The sequence below is a fragment of the Eublepharis macularius genome, chromosome 1 (genome assembly GCF_028583425.1).
Source record: "Eublepharis macularius isolate TG4126 chromosome 1, MPM_Emac_v1.0, whole genome shotgun sequence".
Lineage (NCBI taxonomy): Eukaryota > Metazoa > Chordata > Lepidosauria > Squamata > Eublepharidae > Eublepharis > Eublepharis macularius.
In genome coordinates this window covers 156,611,806-156,628,054 of record NC_072790.1, presented here as the reverse complement: position 1 = coordinate 156,628,054, position 16,249 = coordinate 156,611,806, and the positions used below count along the sequence as shown (strand labels likewise).

At 40.4% G+C, this 16,249-nt stretch overlaps 1 protein-coding gene across 1 annotated transcript in view; it reads left to right on the top strand.

Moving 5' to 3' along the window:
- AKT3 (AKT serine/threonine kinase 3) overlaps positions 1–16,249 on the top strand; it is a 378,228-nt gene that overhangs the window by 17,340 nt on the left and 344,639 nt on the right. The window contains exon 2 of the mRNA XM_054979040.1: positions 9,325–9,467. Coding sequence (XP_054835015.1) covers positions 9,422–9,467 — 46 coding nt within the window. The 5' untranslated portion in view covers positions 9,325–9,421. The remainder of the gene's footprint in view (positions 1–9,324; positions 9,468–16,249) is intronic.

The following is a 16,249-nucleotide window of genomic DNA, read 5'->3' as shown; positions in this document are numbered from 1 at the left end:
TGTCGTGATCTTCAATGTATTCTTCCACAAGTATTCCCACGCCTCCATTGTTATTTCTTTATTAAAGTTTACAGCCCACTTCACCATTTGCACTTTAACGGTCTCATCTTCTGTGTACCATTTTAGCAACACTTTATAAGTCTTAGAGATTTCCTTTTTATCCTCTTGTAAAATTACCTCCTCTAATTCCGAATTCTCCATTCTTACCCCTCCTGTCACACAGTCCGAGTTATAAAGATCTCTAATCTGTCTATATTGAAACCAATCATAGCTTGGAGACAACTCGTCTTGCGACTTTATTCTTAGTTTGGAAAATTCTATTCATGTTATCTTCTTATATGTTAAACACTGTTGTTCATTATCGACAGTTCTCGGATCTATTACTTCATAAGGAACCACCCAGGAGGGAATTCCTTCCTGTAGGTAATCTCTATACTTCTTCCAAATTGTGAAGAGGCTTCTCCGAATGTAATGGTGTAGAAACATAGAGTCTACTTTTACTTTGTTATACCACAGATATGCATGCCATCCAAATATTTTTTTATATCCTTCTAAGGCCAGTAGTTTGCGGTTTTTGAGCATCATCCAGTCTTTCAGCCACACCAAACAGATTGCATCGTAATAGAGTCTTAGGTTGGGCAGTTGCATTCCCCCTCTCTCTTTTGCGTCTTGTAATACTTTCATTTTCACTCGAGGCTTCTTGCCTGCCCAAACAAAGTCCGATATTTTCCTCTGCCATTTTTCAAACTGCTTAGAGTCCCGAATAATTGGTATTGTTTGTAACAGAAACATCACTCTTGGCAGCACATTCATCTTAACTACTGCAATTCTTCCCAACCATGACAAATTCAATCTATTCCATTTAATCAAATCTTGCTCTATCTGAGTCCACAGTTTCTCATAATTATTCTTGAATAGATCTATATTCTTTGCAGTCAGTTCAATTCCCAAATATTTCACCTTACTTGTTACTTCACAATCTGTTATTTCCGTTAATAACTGTTGTTTTTGTTTGGTCATATTTTTGCATAATATCTTGGACTTCTTTTTATTTACATAGAATCCTGCCAAGTCTCCAAATTCCTTAATTTTCTCTATTACCTTTGGCATATTCTCAATTGGATCTTCCACAATTAGCATTATGTCGTCCGCAAATGCTCTGACCTTGTAGGAAAAGTCTTTTATTTTTATTCCACGGATTGCATTATCTTCTCGCATCTGTATCATCAATATTTCCAAAACCAAAATAAACAACAGTGGAGACAACGGGCAACCTTGTCTTGTACCTTTACCTATAGTCAGTTTCTTAGTCACCTCATCATTCACCACAATTGCTGCACTCTGGTCTCTGTAGATTTCTTTCACTGCTCTTATAAATCTTTCCCCCATTTGTAGCTGTTCCATAGTGGCAAACATAAAATCCCAGTTCAAATTGTCAAATGCTTTTTCAGCGTCCACAAAGAAGAAACCAACCTCCTTATCACAACGCTTGCCATAGTATTCAATAGCATTTATAACTGTCCTTAAATTGTCTTTAATTTGTCTGTTTGGTAAATAAACAGCTTGTTCCTCCTCAATGACTTCAGAAAGCCATCCCTTTACTCTTTCCGCCAATATCTTCGCAAAGATTTTATAGTCATTATTAAGTAGTGAAATAGGTCTGTAATTTTTAACATTAGTCAAATCTTGTCCTTCTTTGGGGATCAATGATATATTAGCTTCACTCCAAGTGTCAGGAATCCTTTGATCCCTCAAGACACCATTGATGACTTCCTTTAGGAATGGCACCAGTTCATTGACCATTACCTTGTAAAATTTGGCTGTAAGTCCATCAGGTCCTGACGCCTTTCCCAGATTTGTTGACTGTATTGCCTTCCTTATCTCTTCCTCCGTTACTTCACTGTTCAGTTTGTCTCTCCATCTTTCCGAAATTACTGGGAGCTTCATTTTCCCCAAGTACGTCGCTATTGAGTCTTTATTCACTTCTTTTTTGTTGTACAGTTTAGCATAAAATTTGTAAAAGGCTCTGCTAATAGCCGTCTGTTCCAGATATACTTTATTGTCCTCACATATTTTATTTATTGTCTTCTTCTCCTTTCTCTTCTTCAATTGCCACGCCAAATATTTCCCAGGTTTATTTGCACCTTCAAACGACTTTTGGTTCATCCTCTTAAGATTCCATTCCAGTTCTTTATTATTCATTGCCGTCAACTGCTCTTGAAGGATTTTAATATCCTGGTATATTTTCTTTTTCCCTGGCCTTTTCTTTAATTGTATTTCTTTGGCTTTTATTTTCTCCATAATCTCCTGTCTCTTCTCCTCTTTTTTCCCCCTAGCTCTTCCATTTAGGTCCATTAGTATACCTCTAATTACTGCCTTATAGGTATCCCATACCTTGTTAGTTGGTACTTCTCTATTAATGTTATGTTGTATGAAGAACTTAGTTTCCCTTCTCAACATCTCCATATTTTCTCCCTCTTGTAACAAGTCCTCATTTATTCTCCATCCTTTCCTTTTAGTTCTTTTTCCAAACTTCCACATAATTGGATTATGATCTGAGCCTACCATGGGCATTATTTCTACGTCCTTAGTCCAAAGCGCTAAGTCTTTTGAGGCCCAGATCATATCAATTCGTGATAACGTAGAGTGTCTCGCAGAATAAAACGTATATTGCCTGCCTTTAGGATTCTGTCTTCTCCATACATCTTCCAAAATTTCCTGTTGCATTAATACAAAAAAAGTCTTTGGTAGTAATCCTCTTTTCTTCTGTACAGTTGATGATTTTTTGTCCTGTTCCAAATTTGTAACTCCATTGAAGTCTCCTGCAAGAATTATCTGGTCGTAAGAAAGTTCATCTAATTGCTTCCTTAAATCCTCAAAGAAGCTTTCTTTTGCTCCATTAGGTGCATAAATTCCAATCACCAACACTCTCTTTAAATTCCATGTACATTCCACTGCTAAAAATCTGGCTTCCACATCTCTCATCACTAATTTTGGCTGTAGCTCCTCTTTTATATACAATGCCACTCCCCTTTTTTTCTTTTTTGAGGCCGCTACAAAGTCATTGCCCAGTTTATTCAATTTAAGATATTTTACATCCTGCTTTCTGATATGAGTCTCTTGCAAACACACAATATCACATTTTTGTTTTAATAGCCAGTGGAAAATACTTTTTCTCTTATTCGGTGAGTTAAGTCCATTTACATTCCAAGATAACACTTTACACTCCATATTCATAACCTTGTTGTTGGTAAGTCCTTTTCATTGTCCCTCATAAACTTTTCCATTTCTAGTTCAGATCTGATGCGCTTTTTCACTCCTCCAAATTCAAAGGACACTCCTTCTGGTAATTCCCATCTGTACCTTATTTTCATGCCCTTCAGAGTCTGGACTAAGGCTTTGTATTTTTTCTGGTCTAGCAACACCGATCTGGGTAACTCCATAATAATAACCGTCTTGCCATCAGCCTCCAATGGTTCTTGAAATTGTTTGCTCACAATCATTTCTCTTATATTTCTAGTCGTAAATTGCACAATCACGTCTCTTGGTAATTTCCTTTGGGTCGCAATTCTTGAATTTATTCGATACACCACATCTAGAATAGCCACAGTTTCCTCCTCCTCCTTTCCCAGGTATTCAGCTAACACCTCAGTAATCTGTTCTTGGGCCGTCTTTCCTTCTACCTCCGGCAAGCCGCGAAACCTCAGCTGCTTCTCCATATGCTTGCTCTCCGCAACTGCCATTCTTCCCCTCATCACCCTCATCTCTGTTCGTTGCGTGTCTGCAAAGTTCTCCACCGCATTTTCCACTACATTGACTCTTTGCTGTGTCGCCTGCAGGTCATTTTGTATTGTTTCCATTCCCTTCTTCACTTCTGCCAGTTCATTCTTTACTGTCTCTTTAACCTCTTTCACCAGCTCAGGTTTCATATCCTTGAGTTCTTTAATCGCTTCTGAAAGTTTTTTATCCAAGTTCTCTATAGCCGTTTGCCACTCTTTTTTCGACATTGTGGGGCTTGCTTTACCTCGCTCCCACGTGTCCGCTTGCTTCCTTAACTCCGTGGCGCTTGGCTTAGTGTTCTTTTGTTTTAAATGTCCTGGTCTTTTTGCAAAAAAGTCGTTTAAAGAGTCCAAAATGTCGGGCGTCTTTTCTCTATGGTTCCTCTATGGTTTTTGTAATCCAATATGGCTTACTTCCTTTTCCGCTGAAGCCGCAGCTCTTCCCCTTTCAAAAATGGCGATTCCCTTCTTCCTGTCATCCGGCAAGGGCCGCTCCTCTCCAGCAACTCTATCACTATTACGTACTTCCTGTTTCCCGACTTCCCACAGCAGTTCTCGCGATGGTAAAGCTTTCTCACAGCCTGATATCTCCTTGTGACCACAGGTATGTAAAACAATAGTCCAATTTCTTTAATAACTCCGTTTAACTTAATCCTTTTTCTAATATAGTTCTTGCCGGATCCTCCCCTCCTTCTAATCAATCTGTTGCAGTTTAAAAGTCTGCTTTAATGTTTCATTGCTTTAAGTAATCTGTCCCGTTTCAAGAGATAGTGATCTTTACCTTCTCCAGCGCTTTTCACGGGTTGTAATCGCTGTTTCAATCTCAGATTCCCATCAATTCTTCTTGTCCCTGTTGAAGCTTGGGCATGTAGGTCCTATGCCAACCGCATTGGCTCCAGAACTGCCGCAGAGATTTTAGCCGCCCTGTCTTCGGGTGGGACCTCAAGGGTCGGGAGAGAGTCCGTTGCGTAGGACCCCCCCTTGCCCGAGATCAACGCGCCCTGAGGTACTTGAGCATTCTATTCCTGTTCTCCGCCTGAGAACAGTTGGCCGCGGGGGTCTTTTTGCCCCGCCGGCCGTTGAAACGGCAGTCCGGTCAGCTCAGCACTTAGAGCTGCATTAGACCTTCATGGATCCCAAACCGGAAGTCACCCCTCACTACCTTTGTAGCTCTGCTTTGGACATGTTTCCGCTTGTCAACATCCTTCTTAAATAGTAGTGTGGTTCACAGTCCCTAAACTTTACCAAAGTATCTTTCTGAAACATTTCATTAGAGTACAGCCCTATTACTTTTGTAAAAACACCTTCCTGCATAGTGGAAAGCTAGGGGAGTGGGAACCTTTCTAACCTCAACAGGTAGGCCATTTCATAAGGGGGGGGCACAACAGAGAATTCATATATATGGGCAGTTGTTGATTTTGCCCATTTACAGGGTTGCAGCTGCAGAAGGCCTTGCTCAGTTGAGCAAAGCTGTTATGGCAGAGCAATATGAGAGAGGCAGTCCTGTAGATATGAGGGATGAAGAGCTTTGTATATGATAGTATGTACCCTTGTACGTGATAGTCAGTACCTTAAATTAAGCCCGGTAACTGACAGGTAGCCAAGGGAGTAACTGAAGAATGGGAGAAATATTTATGTTCTACCTAGCTCCTGATAATCAAGCTGCAGCATTCTGTACCAGCTGGAGTCTCCAAACTGACTTTAACCATGTAACCATACTATGGATCCAGATGGCCAGGTCAGGTAGGGGGTCATCTTGTGGGCTAGACTGAGTTGGAAGAAAGTGTTTTTGCAGTTGCCTCAACTTGCTTCTCCAGTAACAGTACTGAATCCACTATAATCCCAAGGCTTTTAGCTCAGTCAGCAAGGGTCAGCTTGAACACCATCAAAAGTGGTGAGCACAGTGTCCTTTAAGATCTTTGCCTTCCCAACCAGCCTCATTTCCATCTTGTCTGAGTTCAGTTTTAATTTGTTCACTTTCAGCCATTTAACCACAGCAGTATATAAGTCTAAATAAATAAAGTACGTAACCTGTTTCATTTGAGTATCATTCCTGAAGAGAGCAACTCTTAGACCAGCAGAAGTTTTAACACAACATAATTTGTACATAAAATTGCAATAAAAAGCCAAGTAGATCCAGTGAAATGAACTGATTTTCCCACTGGGTATTTAAAACTGGCCTTGAAAGCTCTTACCAATCTACCATGTGAACCACTCTCACCTGTCTACCATGTTTAGTATTGTATTTTCTCTCTGTATCTGAGGTTATTTCATAGGGCGTTATGGGCTCTGCCTGTTCTGTGTATTCCATAGCAACAAGATAGTGCTTTGTCTAGATTTGGATCCTCTTTTGTACTCAATTTGTGATCCCAGACAACTTAATTTTGCCTGTATTTTGCTCTAAATGAAACCATCCTCAGGAAAAGATCTGGCTTCCCTTAAGCTTAGAACTCTGAAAGCTTTCATTGCTAAAACATGCGTAAGAACAGAGTTAGTTTTCTTTTCAATTATGTCGGGAAGGACCATATAAAAACAAGATGGGTAGCTGTGTTAGTCTGTCTGTAGAGTAGAAAAGAGGTACGAGCTTTCGTGAGTCACAGTTCACTTCTTCAGATCTGAAGAAGTGAGCTGGGACTCACGAAAGCTCATACTCTACCACAAGTTGTATTCACTGTCTGAAGACTTTAGATTCATAGTTCTGTCTGTTCTCTATGACATTTGCACGCCCTTAATCTGTTTCCTTTATAATAATGTTGTAGTCTTGGACTACACTCTTTAGTGCCATTTTTTCACAATGACTTAAATTGGTCCATATGGTTTGGGTGTTAATTTTCTAGTCTTTCCAGGACTTTCAGTAACTTATTTTCACACACTTGGATGGAAGGAGAAACAGGACCTGGAGGTATGAAGTGTGGTACTGAATGAAAGGGTATAGAATAAGTGCAGTCTTGAGCAGTATCTCTAAAGAAAGCCTTTAATGTTAGAGGTTAAAGACAAACTTGTGCTTAAAAACCTGCTTTTCATGCTTGGTTAGAATCCTGTCAGACAAATTATAGATCAGGGTCTCTGTCTCCTATTTACTTTCTGTAAGAATATAAATAAAAATAAAATACATTGCCATAAAAACAAAATTGGGAAACACCAAAACTATGGAAGAAATCTTTTATTGTTAATTTGGAATATTATGTTTATATAAACCATTATGGTTATTGAACCTATTCTTCTTGTTTATAATTTTTTTTTAGGATCTGTAAACAGTTTTTCAGTTTTTCTTAATTTTTTTAAAAACAGGAAAGGGAGGAAGAAATGAAATTTACATATGTATTGTGTCTTGAACACATCATAATTACAAAGTGGTAAAAACATTTAGATCCTATTAGGAAAGTCATAATACCAGAGTTTTCAAAGTCCTTTTCCTTATAAACATTTCACAAAGAAACTTTGTATATTGTTGTGTAAGAAGAACTTCTGATTGTGTAGAATTGCTTGCTGCAGTAGCATCTTTCAAAGGAGCTTTGGCTTGGATCCAGAGGACCATGAGCTGACTTCTGCTTGGGTAATATATTTTTGTTTCGTTCCTCTGGAATCATCAAAAAGGTTCTCTTAAGGATTGAGGGAACTGTCAGACTGCCCCCCCTCACCCCAAGCAGAAGCTCAGAGCCAAAACACACGAGAAGAAATACCTAGATTCAGCACGTGTTCTCTTACCTCAAGGTTTGCCGGGATCTGTAGGCGTCCTGGAAGCTTTAAGTTTAGCATTTACAGAGCAGCAGGAAGGGAAATACAGGCGCCTGTATTTCCCTTCCCCTTCCTGCTGCTCTGTAAATGCTAAACTTTAAGCTGCCAAGACACCTACACTTCCCAACAAACCTTGAGGTAAGAGAACAAGTTTAGCATTTACAGAGCAGCAGGAAGGGGAAGGGAAATACAGGCGCCTGTATTTCCCTTCCTGCTGCTCTGTAAATGCTAAACTTTAAGCTTCCAGGACGCCTACAGATCCCGGCAAACCTTGAGGTAAAAGAACACGTGCTGAATCTAGGTATTTCTTCTTGTGTGTTTTGGCTCTCAGTTCGGATACAAACCTCTGTGAACAAGTGAAGAATGAGGAATTTATACAAATTAGCCAAGGTATTCCTTGCTTAAACTGATAATAGTATCAGTGATAATTGCTTGCAAACAATAGCACTATATAAATCTGTTCCCCTGATTCAGAGATGATCTTGTGTATCTCATTCAATGTTGGATGTTAGGATTTTCTCCTTACATTCAACCAAACAGATGGTCAGAATTGTCAGATTATCTTTAGGAGGGGGTGAGAGGGAAAGGGATTACTGGATCCAGGCTTCCTTTCCGAATAGTAGGTTTTACAGTGCTAATTATCTGTCAGTTTGTTTTTACGTTGTACAGAGACACTGTGCTTGCATCTCCAGATGCTGGATGTGATTCTCCCACACCAAAATAACGTTCCACATACATGGGTTTAGATTCCAAAAGGAAGTTACTGTGCGAAGTTGCAATCCTACACATTCTTATCACCAGGGGTCATTTTGTAGAAAAAGAGCTGGAGGAACTCATTAGCATAACATATTAGCATAACTCATTAGCATATGCCACACCCCTTGCCATCACTGAAAGTGTGTCATTGGCATAACTGATTTGCATATGCCACACCCCCTGACATCACGTATCCTGGCTGTTTTGGACCCAATCCTGGCCATTCAGGGCCGAAATTGGGCCCAAAATGGCAAAAAGGGGCTGAAAATGGACGAAAAGGGGCCCAAAATGGTCAGGATCGGGCTGCTGCTGAGTGGGAGAGTGATCCACCACCTGTCAGAGGCCTGATCTGGGACGTTTTGGCCCCAGTCCAGGCTGAAACGGGCCCAAAATGGCCAAGAGTCGTGGGCAGGGCCACCTGACACGTGACCTCTTTGGGGAACTGTTGGAACCTGTGTGTTCCCCCTCGAAATGAGCTCTGCTTATCACGGAGTAAGCTCCGCTGAACATATGCAGACTTACTTCTAAGGAAACATCTCTGAAGTTAAAAAAAATGCTTTTTTGTTTTTTATGTCCACACATGCCTCAACAGGTGCAGTCTTAGAAGAGACATTCTCCATCTCCCTTGTGTCAGGAAGAAGGGGTAGTGTATCATGTAATATAGAGACTGCCATTCTTAGTTTTTGTAATTACAAGTATAATTTTTTAAAACAAATATGTGGCTTGATTAAGGACACCTTTTAAATCAGTTAAAAAGTTTTTAAAATGAAGCTCTAACAAGCACCTGATTGTGCTTGTGGATCAGTCAGGTTTGCTAAGTTGGCAAAGATCTCTGTGCAGCAATATATCTTTGTTTTTATACTGATTTTCTTGACATTAGCAAGTACTTTCAAGTGTGAGCTTAGTTTGATGTTGAAACTTATGACAAAGCTAAATAACTCTTGTCTTCCTTGCTATTAATTTTTAAAATTAGTATTTTGAGGGTTGGGAATTGAATATCAGGCAGTAGAATGCATCAGTAAGGTTGTTTTTTATTTATTTATGCTTGCAGATTGATTTGTGACTAGATTCTTAAAAGCCAGAAGAGAACTGAAACCCTGGTACTGCAAAATACTGTTTCTGAGTTGAGGGCTCAGTGTGAAGTCATCATGAGCGATGTAACAATTGTGAAAGAAGGCTGGGTTCAGAAAAGGGGTAAGTGTTAAATGAAATAAAATATATCATACAGTAAGAATAATGGCTTTGTTTTTTGCTGTCATTTTGTTTTTACCAGTTTGTAGAAGACATTAATGAGCAACAAGAAGATTTTAATCTTGAAACAATTTTAGGCAGAGTACTTAAGAGAGAGCAGAACATTAAATACTGCATTTGTAAGTAAGCACACTGAATTCCACAGCTATATTCCTTGCCCTGCATAACATTTAACAGCATAAATAGTCTGGGACATATACAGTATTTAGTATATTTCATAAATGTTTTGTAGTCCATTTAAGTAAAGTCTGGAATAGGCAGAAATTATGCTCCAGCCCAATTATAATTGTGCCTGTTTTTCAGAAAGGGGAGGTGGTGTGGAAAGGATCAACAAAAATTCTGGGACAGTATATCTCCTGAATATTTCCTTTAAACTGTATTTACATTTGCTGCTTAATAAATTAGAATTATAAGTGGAACTGAATGAGATTTTTTTACTAAGAAAAGGGAGGGAGTCTGTGTTATAAGTTCTCATATGGTTAATTATTTTCTTGCAAACAAAGAGTGGGGGGGACCACAACTCAACTCGAAATAAACTGTAGATGCTACAAGGGTCAAGCTAAAACCATAATATATATTCAAAATAAGTATTTATTATACAGTGTACACAGAAAATAAATTTTAAAAAATTAAAAACAAAGGGCCTGAATGTTAGGCTCCATAGGAACGCTTTAGATAAGCTGTAACATTCTTCAAATACAGTTGATAAACAAGTCAAATGACCAACACAAGACGGTATGCGTTTTGGCCCAGTGTCAAATGACCAACACCATATGTGTTTTGGCCCAGTGGCATTCCTCAGTGGTCAGTAATACACACTTTAGCAATAAACACAGACCCACACATCCAGACCCACACATCTTCTCTATATTTTCGTTTCCAGGTAATAACATCAAGGCAGAATTGATACGTATTGGTTTCTGGGTGTGTGGGACTTTGCTTACCCCAGGACAGTTGATTCTGGAGTTATGGGGACCTGCATATGTGTTGTGGTGGTGGTGGCAATTGCCATTCCTACCTGCTCCATCGGCAAAAATATTGCTGGAAAGGACTATTGGAAGAGGAACAAGGGAGTGATCTGTGGTCCTTGTGTGTGGATCACTAGATCCAACCCATTGTCACTATGCAGAATGGAACTAAGTAGAATGATGAGGAAATATCTTGATAAATGAAAGCATACATTTCTTTCTGAAAACTAAAATATTAATTTTTGTTTGGCATTTCAAGAGTATCAGTGGAAAGTAGCTGGAAATTTGCTCTAGTTATCACTGGTAGTGTTTTTTGTATCTAACTGAATATTAAATTAAAAGTTGGAAACATTAAATACCTTTATTAACTTTATCAAAACTCTCTCTCTCAAAGCAAACTGGATGATACTATGTCTATCTGTAGGGCAGCTAAATAAGGCCACCGAGAAACAAGACAGTGTTTTGAATATCTGAGGCACCTCCCAAAGTATTTTGAGTACAGCTGAGTACTAGTAAAGGGGAAGAGCAGAACAGAGGAGAAGGTGAAATAAACCTGCTTGAACTTGTAGGAGCATCCTTCAGCATCCTGAAGTAGGAGTTTGGGGGATGCACATGAGGAGCATGAATTCTCCAACCCTAATGCCTTCTCTACCAGTCCATGGTTGCTATAATCTAAAGGGCTCTGACCACCTTGAAGCTAAAAGAATGTGATGCTCCTCCCTCACCAGCCTGTCTGCCATCCTGCCAGCTCTTCAGTAAGGAGTCCCCCGGCCTCAGATAGTCAGGGAAGGGGTCACACCTTGTTCCTTCTCCTGCCCTGGGAGTGACAGCACACTCCAGCTGCCTCTCTCTGCAATTCCAGCCCTCACAGAAACCTGCCTTTAAAGAATTCCCCTTTCTCTATCTCTCTGGGTTTTCTCCCAGTCCTCACTCAGTCTCCCCGAGTGGCCCTTCTCCCGGCCTATCCAGTGGGAGTGCGGGGTAGACTCTGCAGTCTCCTAGCCCCACCCACTCCATTCCAGCCCAGGGTAGGGTATTTGCAATGTTCTCTGCCTGACTCACCCCTGCTGCTTCTGAAGCCTCTCCAGTGGTTACCTTGGCAGCTTGGAGCCTGTGCTTGCTCTGCTCATGCTGCCAGCAATCTCCTGTGGGCCTGGCTGAGGTTGAGTTGCCTGGGCAACTTCAGGAAAAGGGTGAGTTAGCTGGGTGGCTGGAGGCTGTTGCCCAGGGTTGTGTCTGGGTGTTGTCTGCTGCTGTCCCAATGGTGAAAGTAGCCTGGGGTTCTGTAGAGGCAGCTGCAGCTGAGATACTGACAGAGGCAGCTCTGCATGGCCTGAGGACAGTGCCTGCTGCTGCAGAGCTGCTGGTGGTGTTGGGGTGGACTGGAGGATGGTGTTGCCGAACAAAGTGTTCTGGTATAACAAAAGGCAAAAACCGCAAGTGGAGAGGGGGGGAATAACTCAAAAATACAAAAATCAAGACTCTAATAGCTAAATATAAAGTCACAGTCAATAAGTATCATAACAAGATATGAACATTCAATAAAGATATAAATATATTACAGTAAAGAATTAATCACATGCAGGCAAGCCGCTCCATCAATTATTTATCAACTATGAATCCAATAGGTAGTCCACCATGATACTGAATCACAAGGTGAGTAAAAACAGGTAAGTCCACAGGATAAATGTTCACAAAGAGTCCCAAAGACACAAGGTAGTAATCTCTCGTTCTTCCTTTTAACAGGTATGCTGCAAAAGACGAATGATCATGGAGTACGCATTCCCCGCCCAACAACCTGGCAAACCCTGGAACTGCAAAATACTGTTTCTGAGTTGGCTGTTGCCAGTTGTTTTGTGTACAACACCTCCTCAGGGCGGTAACCGAAATCACTTGTGGTTATACGATCACCAGTATACATGTGCAGTCACAAGCACAGTTAATTGATAATGAAGTCAACACAAAGTCACCTTGTTGTACTCCTTGATCATTCGTATTTATATTTATATCTTTATTGAATGTTCATATCTTGTTACGATACTTGATTGTGACTTTATATTTAGCTATTTATTAGACTCTTAATTTTTGTATTTCCGAGTTGTTATTTCCCCCCTCCCCTCCACTTGCGGTTTTTGCCTTTTATTATACCTGAACAAAGTGTTCTGACAAACACACATGGCAGTCATTGTATTTGGAGGGAAAGAACTGCCTAATTGCCCCCTTCCCACTCTTTATGTTCTTAACAGTATATCATATCTTGGAATATTAGGAATGAGGGATGTCATGAGATGTGCATCCACAAGAGACTCCAAACTCTGCTGTAGTACACAGGGAAAAATAAAAATACCTCCTTCCTTCATTGTATGTATTTAGTTTCAAGTGAGTAGTTATGTCTATCTACAGTTGAAGAGCAAGATCTGGGTTCATAGCAGCTTAAAGACCAACTAGATTTCCACGGTGTGAGCTTTTGAGAGTCAAAGCTCCTTTTGTCAGATACAAGAGTAGAAAAAGGAAGGAGTCTTTATAATCCAGGCAGAGGATGGAAGGGGTATTGTAAATTAGAGTGTCAAGAAGCTAGTTATAATAGCTGTTGTAATTAGCTTGATAGAGCAGGGGTGCGAAGTGCAGGAAATTAGTATCTGTAATTCAAGAAAGATCCTATGTCCTGATTCAGATACTGCAAGTACTACCTAAAAAATTCTTGTGCAAGCTTGAGTGTTACAGAAGTTCTCTGGCAGGAGTCGTTTGAGTATTGTAGTCTGTAATTGTAATTACAACAGTGTTTGAGTCAAATCCACTTAGTGTATATATTCTGTCATTTTATCCCTGAACATTTTCATGGTAATTAATCTGCAAATTAAGAAAAGTTTCATATGCAACCTTTTGTATATAAAGACTTGATTTATTTTTTTGACAAATGTTTTTTTTAATTAGAAAGTTACAAGCTGGGGGACCCATAAGGACTTGTGGGAGGGCCCCCCTCTCATTTTCCCCTCCATTATGGTTTCTTCTTTCTCTTCCCTGAAAGCCCCCTTATCTCCCCATTTCCTGTCTCCTTTTCTGCTTTCTACTCACAAGCCAGCCTACCTTTATTTCACCCCCTTCTTCATTTTTCCCTCCTTCCCTATCTCTGGCAACATCTCCCTGGAAAAAGTCTGGCAGAGTTCTGTAGTCCTGTGATCACAAACATAGCCTTTTTGGAGGTCAAAGGGGACTCCTTCCTCCCTTTTTTCTCCAGTGGAAGGATCCAGCCCTTTGTACTTTCACTGAGAATTGGTATGGGGCACTACAGTAAAATCACTGCTAAAAATACTAGGTGCCACAATGAAATTCTTGTGCGCCCTTGCACCTGGCATTTGTCAAGCCTTGATATGTATTAGTTACTTTTTTGGGGGTATAAACTGCTTTGAACCCATATTTGTGGGGAAAGTAGTTTACACATACATAAATCAGTCATGCCCTAGGTTAAATTGAGGATATGACCCTTCTTGCATGGGATCCTCCAGTGCTCAGGATGGTTTATGTTAAAGTACACCAAGATGGACAACTGCTATTTTTAAAAAGAAATCATTAAAAATAAGGACACTCCTTGCTGCTGCACATAAGTTATGGCACAACGTTGTGTGTTTTAGTGCTTTTTTAAGGGTATTATGATAAATGCAGTGTTTGTGGTGGGGTAAATAACGCAGAAGAGTAGCATATATAGAAATAAATTTTTGAAGTATACTATTTTCTCTTTTTGTTTTCACAATTTGTGAACATGAATTCTGTTTGCTTTTGAAATTTAAATCTTTTAAAAAACAGAGTTAAAGAGAAAGATGAAGAAATTATGGAGTAGGATGTATTGTCGAAGGCTTTCACGGCCGGAGAACGATGGTTGTTGTGGGTTTTCCGGGCTGTATTGCCGTGGTCTTGGCATTGTAGTTCCTGACTTTTCGCCAGCAGCTGTGGCTGGCATCTTCAGAGGTGTAGCACCAAAAGACAGAGATCTCTCAGTGTCACAGTGTGGAAAAGATGTAGGTCATTTGTATCTACTCAGGAGGGGTGGGGTTGAGCTGAGTCATCCTGTAAGAGTTTCCCAGGGTGTGGAATGCTAATGGCGGGAGGCTTCACTGTATCCTGAGGAGGTTCTTTTGCATATGGATTGGTACTTGATGTGCTAATCTTCTCTGCAGGGCTATTGTCGGGGATAGAATGTTTTGTTAGCCTGGTGTTTTTCAGAACTGGAAACCATGCTCTGTTCATTCTTAAGGTTTCTTCTTTCCTGTTGAAGTTTTGCTTATGCTTGTGAATTTCAATGGCTTCCCTGTGCAGTCTGACAAAGTAGTTGGAAGTGTTGTCCAGTATTTTGGTGTCCTGGAATAAGATACTGTGCCCTGTTTGAGTTAGGCTATGTTCAGCCACTGCTGATTTTTCAGGTTGTCCAAGTCTGCAGTGTCTTTCATGTTCTTTTATTCTTGTCTGGATGCTACGCTTTGTGGTCCCGATGTAAACTTGTCCACAGCTGCAGGGTATACGGTATACTCCTGCAGAGGTGAGGGGGTCTCTACTGTCTTTTGCTGATCGTAGCATCTGTTGTATTTTTCGGGTGGGTCTGAATACTGCTTGAAGGTTATGCTTTTTCATAAGCTTTCCTATCTGATCGGTAATTCCTTTGATATATGGCAAAAACACTTTTCCTGTAGGAGACTGTTTTTCCTTGGTTGTTTGATTCATCCTGGGTTTGATTGCTCTTCGGATATCATTTCTGTTTACCAAGGTTCCAGTAAAAGACACTATTGCACTTATTAATCAGATTTTCCCAGAGGATGTAACAGCCTTATTCCACCATTGTCTGACAACCAGTTACTTCCAATGGGACAACGAATTCTATGAACAGATGGATGGGGTGGCCATGGGGAGCCCACTCAGCCCAGTTATAGCAAACTTCTACATGGAACATTTTGAAAAAACAGCTCTGGAATCAGCACCCCACAAACCTAGTGTATGGTTCCGGTTTGTGGATGATACATTTATCATTTGGAGCCATGGGGAGGAAGAATTGATGGGTTTTTTGAATCATCTCAACAACATCCACCTGAACATACAATTCACAATGGAGAAAGAAATCGAGGGAAAACTCCCATTCCTGGATACCCTGGTCATCCGCAAAGCAAACTTTCAGTTAGGTCACAAGGTCTACAGGAAACCAACTCACACTGATCGGTACTTACACAAAAACTCCAATCACCACCCCCGACAGAAAAGAGGCATAATGAAAACATTAATGGATCGTGCAAGACGGATATGTGAGCCGCACTTTCTCAATGAGGAAATTAATCATCTAAACCACGCACTTCAGGCAAATGGCTACTCCAGAAATGAAATCCGAAGAGCAATCAAACCCAGGATCCATATGCAAAAGAACCTCCTCAGGATACAGTGAAGCCTCCCGCCATTAGCATTCCACACCCTGGGAAACTCTTACAGGATGACTCAGCTCAACCCCACCCCTCCTGAGTAGATACAAATGACCTACATCTTTTCCACACTGTGACACTGAGAGATCTCTGTCTTTTGGTGCTACACCTCTGAAGATGCCAGCCACAGCTGCTGGCGAAACGTCAGGAACTACAATGCCAAGACCATGGCAATACAGCCCGGAAAACCCACAACAACTATGGAGTAGGAGTTTGACTTAATTTGGATGTTTTCCTTTATATATTTATTTTTTACAAAAGTAATTAAATCTGCTTCTGCATCTGAAATCTAATTAGT